The sequence below is a fragment of the Frieseomelitta varia genome, unplaced genomic scaffold, assembly GCF_011392965.1.
Source record: "Frieseomelitta varia isolate USP_RPSP 00005682 unplaced genomic scaffold, Fvar_1.2 scaffold_720, whole genome shotgun sequence".
Classification (NCBI taxonomy): domain Eukaryota; kingdom Metazoa; phylum Arthropoda; class Insecta; order Hymenoptera; family Apidae; genus Frieseomelitta; species Frieseomelitta varia.
Genome location: NW_025110502.1, coordinates 219,253 through 228,913, shown reverse-complemented (window position 1 = coordinate 228,913; position 9,661 = coordinate 219,253). Strand labels below are relative to the sequence as shown.

Sequence of the window (9,661 nt, the reverse complement as noted above, 5' to 3'; positions counted from 1 at the left end):
CAACTCTACCTTTTATCAATTTCTCAGTTTGTTTTCGAGACGATGATATCGATGTATTTCAACGCCGTTTTTGATCAATTTTTCAATTTATTTTCATAAATCTATTTATTTTAAAGGTTTTTTATCTATTACGAAAAGACGAATAATAAATTTCACACGTTACATCTGGCCACTTTGCACGACTTTTAATCTAAACGTGATCACATATTTTTCACGTGTTTCGAATCGAATCGAACGAACTTGTTCGCGGGCTTGGAAAATCCCGGAAGTTGCGGCGGATTAACCTTCACGTGAAATTCTTTCGAATACTTCGAAATTTTCGTAATCCCCGCCGGTTCTTTCGTAATCAACTTATAATTATAGCTGAACGAAGGAATCCAATTTAAAGATAATTCCGTGAATCCAATTTTGAGGGAAAGTAATTGAGGATCAGTCGACAAAAGTGGAAGCACGAAGCGATTTTTCGTCGACGAAAGTTACAAAATTCTGTTTAATTGAAGGTCGTTCGTAAGAAAACTGCGAACCATTATAAATTTTGACTACTTTCTCTAATAGTATTAATATTGTCTAATTCTAGTATTAATATTGTCGAGATATAATGTGAATAATGAAAAGTTTATTTAATGAAAATAATGATAACAGAACAACGAATAATTAAACGTTACAAATTACTTTCAAACAAAACGAATTAACCACTTAAATAAATTCTTTTAACAACACAATTGACACTTTTTAACAGTTCCGTTTCAACGCTCTTTCACGACTCTGATTTTTTTTTAAAAAAGAAAAGCGCTCCATGCCTACGTTAGACTTCTCGCCTCACGCTCACATTTTATCATATTTCTATGATCAACAAACAGGCCACATGTTATATTTAAAAATAACTAAAATTATAACTACAGATTAATTATAATAACTGATACTACAATATTCACGACAGATTCCTCTTTAATATTCACAAATGCATGATCGGTGCAATAATTTCGTACGAGTCTCACTGAAAAATTGAAAATTTCACCACGCATTTCACCGTTTCTCACAAGATATAACCGTACAGTTATATAATACAATAATTTCATAAAATGTTAAAAAATTGGAGATCGCACCACGTGTTTGACCGTTTCTTATAAAATATAATCAAACTTTCCTGCGATGATGTTGTTGGATGAAACACTCAATTGTTGATAAAATTGTTGGCCAATCTTGGTTCCTCTCAATTCGCCAAGCAAACTTCTTCGCTAACGATAACAAAAACGAAGTTATCAGAGGGGAACGAAAATAATCCTATGAATCCACGCGATCGGATGCAAGGGCGAATTAGCAAGGTTCGTAGCGTGGTAGCCAGTTAACCGAAGAGGGGACTAATCCGATTTGCATTTAATCAGTACGAGCTACGCGATGAATATTCAAAACAAACGTTTTGCTGGGTCGAGTCGAGTTGTTGCGTTAGGCATTGCTACTATGTATGTATTCTTTGTATAATATCTTGCTCCATACGATCTGTACATTTGACGTTTTTACTACGTTAGAAAAATATGAAACGTGATGATGATTTCTCTTAGAAAGTGCTTAAACTTTTTAAGTGGCAAATTATTAGAATATACAGCGGAGATTTATTATTGACAATCTATTATTGAAACTTTTATAACTTTATAAAATCATATAACAGTCCACTTGATCTCATTTTTTAAAACGTAGAATCTTCTAGACAATATTGAGTTACATTTTTTTTTTTTTTTTTTTTTTTTGAAGATAATTTTACATCCTGCAACGAGTGAGAAAGTGAGAATTTTCTCTCGAAAATTGTAAAAATTCAGACGTCTTTAAAAAGATTGAAAGAATTATTTTCTCGACTGGATCCTCCATCATTTTAAAGAATGAAGTCTCTTCTTTACAAATCCTTTCAAACAAGAGTTAGCTTAGAATTTTATTCCACTTTGAATACTAGAAATAAACGATAGATGTTAAAAAAAAATCCTAACATTCGGTCAATTAATTCTAACGTTTAAAGTTCAATAATCGGTAATTTTTTATCGTTATTGGTTATTCTCTCCATTCTACACATTTGTCGAGATATATATATTTTGAATCATTAAATTACTGATTTCATTCTCTGGTGTCACTTTTCTGAAATTTCATTTCCAGCGGAAGACAATTTTGATTGAATTTTATAATAACATTTTTTCTTTAGATATTTTATATATCTTTCATTTGAATGAAATAAAATCAATCGAGATTTTGTAATATTCCGTTTCTTCGCACGAGAGATAAAGTCGATGGTAATTATAAATGTTTGGAAATGGAAGGAGAATAATGTCTCGCACTAATTCTCCATTTGTCGAATCCATTAACATATTACATACGAAACATTACACACGTGATATCTCGTGTTTCGTACGTTGTTGCTTGCAGATGGATCACGAGATATCTCGTGCTTTATTGCCGATGAATATTCATTACTCTATATCGGGTGGCACAACAATTTAATTTTAATTTTTTAGCAAATTTGCTTTACTCAATTGCGCTGCATATGCTGATCACGTTACGAGCAATATTGCTCGTTTATTTGAGTACACGTTTTAGTATACAAATGTTCTTTCACCGAAGCAACAACAGTTACGGCAAAACAGTTTCAATAATAAATCCAAATTGTTCAATTGATAATTGAAAATTGTTGAATAATTGATTCGTGAATATCACGAAACGTCTTGAAAAGAATCTTCGAAAAAGTTTGCAGAAATATATAGAATTTACAGATTTATAAAAATTTACACTTAACGAAATAACGATTAATTAAATTTAGAAAAAGTTGCTGTGCAAATACAACGCGAGAGCCGCGGCACAGAGATTAGAAAAGTTACACGGCGCCTAATTTTTGTTCAAAGTTAAAATTAAACGGCGCAAAGTTTCGTTCGCCTGTAATTAAAATAGGGACCGGGGGTAAAGGAAAAACAAGAGCTGATGTATCTTTGAAGTGCAAACAGAAGTACGAATTTTGGGAAATTGTTTGGGTTACGTACAAAACGCGAGGTTCCATTAAACCGAGGTGAAAATGGCTTTCCCGCCTCCGGCTGTTCCATTATTAATTTTCGCTCTGTTCTTCTAATAAAACGCTGGAAATAAGGACGGAAACATCGTCGAAATTGTACACGTAATTGTACACTTCTTTTTGGAAATTATACACGTAAAGTGTATTATAGGGAAAATTATAGTTGTATCTCGTTAACAATCGAGAAGAATTATTCTATTCCATTATACATAATGTCGGTTTTTAATATTATATAAAATTTTATTTTATTTAAATTATTATTATTATTTTTTTAATTATTGTCACCAAATGGCAATATTTATTAAATTTGAAAAAACCGACAATATTTATGGACATCCCTAATATATAGCTTGAAATATTTTTGGAAATATTATGGATTGGTTTCAGAAATAATTCGTTCAACGAACAGTTCGAATTATATTTAAGTTGCTCAAGTTTGGAATATATCTCTCGAATAGATATTTTATTCTACATCGTAACAAAGCGAGAACGTCGCGCGTGCAGTCTACATTTTCACAAATATTTTCAAATTTTCAAACAACGCGAATGATAGAGAAGTAGAAAATGGTTTTGTATTATCCAAAAATTAAATATCCTGTGGCACGGAAGGCAATGTGCGTAAATTCCAACGTGTCGGGTAACCAAACCAAATTCACCCTGGGACACAAATTCAAAAACAAAAATTCCGCGTCTTCTTCGATTTACAAAAAAGAAAAAGAGAGAAAGAGAGAGAAAAAGTGCCTGTCTCCACACTGCTGAACCGTAGATAACGCGAGGGAAGAATCGACACAAATGTTTGGAATCGCAGCGGATGCAAGGCGCGTTGTTCCTGTCGAATGAGAACGAGAACGAGAGTGCGGCACGGTGAAAAGTGTGACACTCTCGACGGGGAGAAGCTCGCAGGAAACGAGAGAAAGAGAGAGAGAGATATAGAGATGAAAGAGAGCCGGTGGCTCGCGTGTAGGGGCCGGAGTTATAATTTCTCAGCGCGCGCGCGACGAACGCCGGGGATTAAAAGGGGGAAAAGCGGCCGAGTCGTTGGTCGTCCCGCGGCGTCCCGTTTCCGACGTTTCACGGACGAGCCTCTTCAAGAAAGCTCATCCTCTTAGTAGCCTGTTAAATATTCACGAGGAGCGGCCGTTTGAGCGTGCGTTACCGAGTCGACGAGTTGCGGGACCACCGGGACCGGATGGCTTCGTTTGGGCGTCGAGCTACGAGACCCTCGAGAACCAGCTCGTTTTTCCTTCTCCGTCTGCTTTCCCTTTGTCCTCGTAGGCTAGACAAAAGGCTCGTTAAGATTTTTTCCCTCCCCCGTACAGAGATTACTGCATGCCCGATTAAAATAAAACGGCTGCGAGCTTTCGTCAAACCCATCAACTCGCGGCTCGTTGGTTTCGCGCAATTGTTTCACGCGAATTTGACGAAGTCGTCCTCGTCCTCCATCCACGCGGATTATTCGTTCCACCAGCGTTCGGCGCGAGCAAGTCACCTAAGTAGAAGAAAAGAACGTATAATAGAAAGAAAAATTGTTGCAACTTTGCGAGAAAGAAATCGTGCAACAATTCGTGAGCGTTCGTTTTTTCTCGGAAATCGAATATTTTGAAAAACGTTGAAAAAGTTTGTTTCGCGAGGTAGGTTTATCATGATTTTCAAGATCCTTCGAAATTTGCTGTACTGCAGACTTTTTCCCACCGTTTTATTGAACTTTGAACATTATTACAAAAGAATTAGAATTTTTTCAATTCTTCGATTTTGTCGAATAATTTTGTTTCGTGTTTTTATTTTATTAGTTCCTCGATGCAAAAGTATCCTTGATTTAAAATTATGACAGTGTATGTACTACGTTTGGACAAGATTCGATATTCCAACTTTTAAAATGATGTTGATCATTAATTAATTTACTCGGGACAAATTCGTTATCAAATATTGCTGGAGAATAGTTGATGATGATGAAAATTGTTCCACCGGATGGAATCTACAATCTGCTTGTCAATAAATAATGAAGTATTTAACGATCCATCAAGTTTTAATTTAATTAAATTAACGCAATTTTCCTGCCTTTCAAGCTTCTGATTAATTACTTATATATTAAAATACACAAAATATGAAAGTTATATTATCTTCCTTCAATCTTGAAATTTGTTGAATTTAAACAACTCTGAATCCAAAAATCCCGAGAATATGATAATCTACGGGCGGTAAACTACGTAGGGATATTCGTACACACAAATTTACATTATTAAGGCCATCGTTAAAAAATGATCTTCACCAACTAAATATTGCAAGAGGTATTTATCACATTTGAAGCATCTCAGATGCAGTTTATTAATTAAATTCACTGTCATCAGTCATTACTACCAGCCAAATTTCTGTCCATTCAACAAAACGTCGTCGAATTCGCAAATTCAAAACACACCAATTTCTTTTGTATCACTTCGCCATTATCCGGTAGAATTATCCTAGTTCTACAAATTCTCAGTAGATTTTCTCGTACAGTCTGAATCCAACAGCGATAAACCTGTCGCCGTAATTCCGAGCCATTTGATTTCGATTCCCTTGGAGCGCACAATGTACGGAATCTCTCTCGTACGAGAGATCCAGCGGATCGAGGAAAGAATTCGGAATAATTGTCATTCGTTTCATTCGTGCATGAATTCAGTTCCACAGGCCATGGACAAAGCAGTATAGGAAAATCTTCACGACGAAATTATCAAGACGAATTTTTCCAAGTTTGTGACTCGAACTGATAGGGTCTTAACTTTTTTTTTATCGGCTTTCTCCTTCTTGAAATGAATTTTAAGTGTACTTAAAGACTCTAAAGTATCTTTAGGGCTGCTTTCTCCGCGAGTACTCGGGGTGTGGCTTTTTCACAGCGTGTTTTATCGCTGGCTGTTTGTCGAGTGTGTGAAATTCTTATTTAGATATTTTTTTTGAGAATGAATATCCGGAACGACAATTTTTAATTTATGTAAAATTTAGTACTGACTTCGATTATCCTGAGATAATAAATTTTAGAGGAAGTTTAGGAAACTTGGAATTTATTATCAAGAGAATTTTCATTTAGGTGGAATTTATTATCAAGAGAATTTTCATTTAGGTGCTCCCAAATGCGAACGGATTCGTTGGCTCTATACCTAATTCGTTTAAAATTTAGAGCTTCTTATTAGGAGAATATTCTTCATTCTGAGAATGGATATTCGAAATGAATAATTCTTAATTTACGTAAAATTTAGACTCATCCTGGGACAATACATTTCAGGGGAAAGTTAGCATTTATTACTCAGAATCCATTCCTAATTTGAAATTTAGGATTTCTTACTAGGAAAATAAATCTAAGAATAGATTAATGGATTTGGATTAATAACTTAAATACTGTACAAGGACAAAGTTAACAAATTTAATACAGGTACCTTCAGTTTTTACAAAATATATGCAACTTGTATCTCTTAATCCCTTTTTACAGGACTATACTTACTATATCTAAATTCGCGTAAAACTGTCTAGAAATCTCGAAACAATTAACACAAAGACGATTGACGATGGCCAAGTTAATTGAGAACGAACAACAGTCGCTCCACGTAAGATGCATAACTCTGAACTCTTCGAGAGTCAGTGATTCCACGTATAAACATGAGGATGAAATTAGCAGCGGTGGGACTAAAATTAGATTAGCTCAATGCTTCCTCCGTTGTCGCTAAATAAATCCACCGATATTTCGGAGTCCGCTCTGGTCTCTCGCGTAGCATCGCTGTCAGTGGCTTAGCGTTCATAAATATTTATACTATTGTTTTACAATCGACGATTCTCATCAATCGGTCTGGCCAATCCTTTCGTTCATCATTCAAGGTCTACGTCATCCCTTTCCAATCGATCACGAATTCGAAAATAATGTAGTTTAATTTGCGAAATAGCGATTCACGGCATCAGCCTTGTTTGAAACTGTTTGACGTACGATTCGGAAGCGCATGATGCACGGGGGAGTATCGATCGGCGCGATCGAGTATTAATTGGCCGACAGGCAAACAGAAAATTTGCTTACCGAAAGGCTGTTTCTACTGGTAATTTGTTATTAATTCACGGCATCAGCCTCGCCGATCTCGAATTTGATAATTGACGAACCGAGATATTAATTTAACGTGGGGCGTATAATAATTTAATTAATATAAATTTACGACGCACTCGTTGGGCTGGTGGTTGCAAGATGAATTGAAGATGAGATTGATAGCTTTTTAACGACCCCATCCGGCTCTGGAACACGTTTTAATTAAAAATTATAATTTCATTTTATTGCCACACTTATTTCATTATTTCGTTCGGTAAAGATTGTAATGAGCACTTATAAGTGCAGTTTGATTTATTTATGGAGAAAAGAATACCAATTGGTCATTATTCCTTATTTTAATCTGACTATTAAGCGTGAAGATTGATACTATAGTGAATATTTATAGAAATAAAATTGAGTGAAAGAATAATCGTGAATAGTAAGTTTGACTATGGTTAACAGTGGAAATGTTATAACGTTCCTAATATAATTTTAATGTTTTATTTTTCCAATTTTGTATTTTTAATTAATAAACCTAAACCTTTATTTTTCAGTCGTTTGGTACAACTTTCAAACGATTAGCTCTTATTGTTAATTGACAGTAAAATCACGTTAACTTACCCGACATGAGCGTACGATATAGTAGGTCTATTAACATTATCGCCAATATCGTCCTGATCATAAATAGGTCTGACCAACCAAAACGGATAATATATGGTGTCTCTCGGAGAAAGTACCTCATCGTCATCTGCACATCCGATCATGAAAATTAAATTGAGTGATACTATTTCGCGATATAACGCGTTTACTGCAATTAATTGAAATCAATTATAATATAATTATGATAATTGAACAATGGCATTCGTTTTAATACACTGTCCACTGTTGTTCGAATCTCTAAATTTCTCAGAAGCGTATGGAAGCTGCAATTTTTATTTTAATTTTATCTCACGAAAATCAAAGATTCGGTAGAAACAAATGAAATCCAAATTCTCCGAATTGTTAGAATCCAAAAATAGGTAAGGTAATTAAGGATGACTGAGTTTCGCGTCGACTGGATTTTAACTTCAACTTAAACTTATTTAAAAATAAATAAAATCCAAATTCTCCGAATTTTTGGAATCCAAAAATAGGTAAGACAATTAAGGATGACCGAGTCTCGCGTCGACTGGATTTTAATTTCAACTTGAACTTATTTAAAAATAAATAAAATCCAGATTCTCTGAATTGTTAGAATCCAAAAATAGGTAAGATAATTAAGGATGACTAAGTCTCGCGTCGACTCGATTTTAATTTCAACTTAAACTTATTTAGAAATAAATAAAATCCAAATTCTCCGAATTTTTGGAATCCAAAAATAGGTAAGGTAATTAAGGATGACTGAGTTTCGCGTCGACTCGATTTTAACTTCAACTTAAACTTATTTAAAAATAAATAAAATTCAAATTCTCCGAATTTTTGGAATCCAAAAATAGGTAAGACAATTAAGGATGACCGAGTCTCGCGTCGACTCGATTTTAATTTCAGCTTAAACTTATTTAGAAATAAATAAAATCCAAATTCTCCGAATTTTTGGAATCCAAAAATAGGTAAGACAATTAAGGATGACCGAGTCTCGCGTCGACTGGATTTTAATTTCAACTTGAATTTATTTAAAAATAAATAAAATCCAGATTCTCTGAATTGTTAGAATCCAAAAATAGGTAAGATAATTAAGGATGACTGAGTCTCGCGTCGACTCGATTTTAATTTCAACTTAAACTTACAATTTTCTTGCTGAGGGAACGGTTTCGCATGAGTTACTACGAACACCAGACAGACGATCCACACCAGGAGCAAATTTTTTTCCATGTCGCTTTCGCGCGCAAGCTTCGCAGTCGAGTTTTTGTCTGACATACGTCGGCCCGACCCGTTCTTATATACGCGTCGAAAATCTCGTACGCACTATGACACATTGATCTGTTCCGTCGAACGAAGAAACTGTTAATTCGCGTTTAAAAACGTATCGAGGATGACGAATGCTGCTAATGAAAAGTGCAATCTCGGACGAGTGGCGTGGTAGCTGCTGGTTTCGCGTTCAAATGAAAACAATTCAGGTTTCTGGATGAAACTCGTTAAACGTTTTTTTTTTTTTTTGTTTTTGGATTTGTGTTCGCGTACGTTTCGAAGTATACGTGTTTCGTTGAAAATGAACAAAGTGTCGTTTCGAGAGTGAATAAAAGGAACGAAAAAATAGACGACACCATTGTATTATTTTCGATAGAAGCCTGTATTTTTTTTTTTTTTTACAGAAAAAAGTTCTACTGTTTTTGAAAATTTGTTCATTTGGAATTTTTAATTGTTATTTAAATAGTATTGCAGATCGTAAGACTCTTGGATTAAATTGTTCAATTTTGTAATTTATATAAACATAAATGTTTACGAATTAACGTAAAATCCTAAATATTCATAAATTAAATTCACTCATTCATTTGTTATTCATCAATATTCACAAATTAATAATCATGATTGGTATATAAACATAAATATTCACCAATTAATACAGGACGATAGGTACTTACAAATTAAAC

At 34.3% G+C, this 9,661-nt stretch overlaps 1 protein-coding gene across 1 annotated transcript; it reads right to left on the bottom strand.

The window, feature by feature from the left end:
- Positions 1–6,452: 6,452 nt before the first annotated feature.
- LOC122535436 lies at positions 6,453–9,020 on the bottom strand. Its single transcript, XM_043666972.1, has 3 exons — positions 8,858–9,020; positions 7,713–7,839; positions 6,453–7,297 (listed from the first exon to the last, which is right to left on the bottom strand). Exons 1-3 carry the CDS (start codon positions 8,985–8,987, stop codon positions 7,279–7,281), a joined length of 276 nt encoding a protein of 91 aa, XP_043522907.1. The 5' UTR covers positions 8,988–9,020; the 3' UTR covers positions 6,453–7,278.
- Positions 9,021–9,661: the final 641 nt, after the last annotated feature.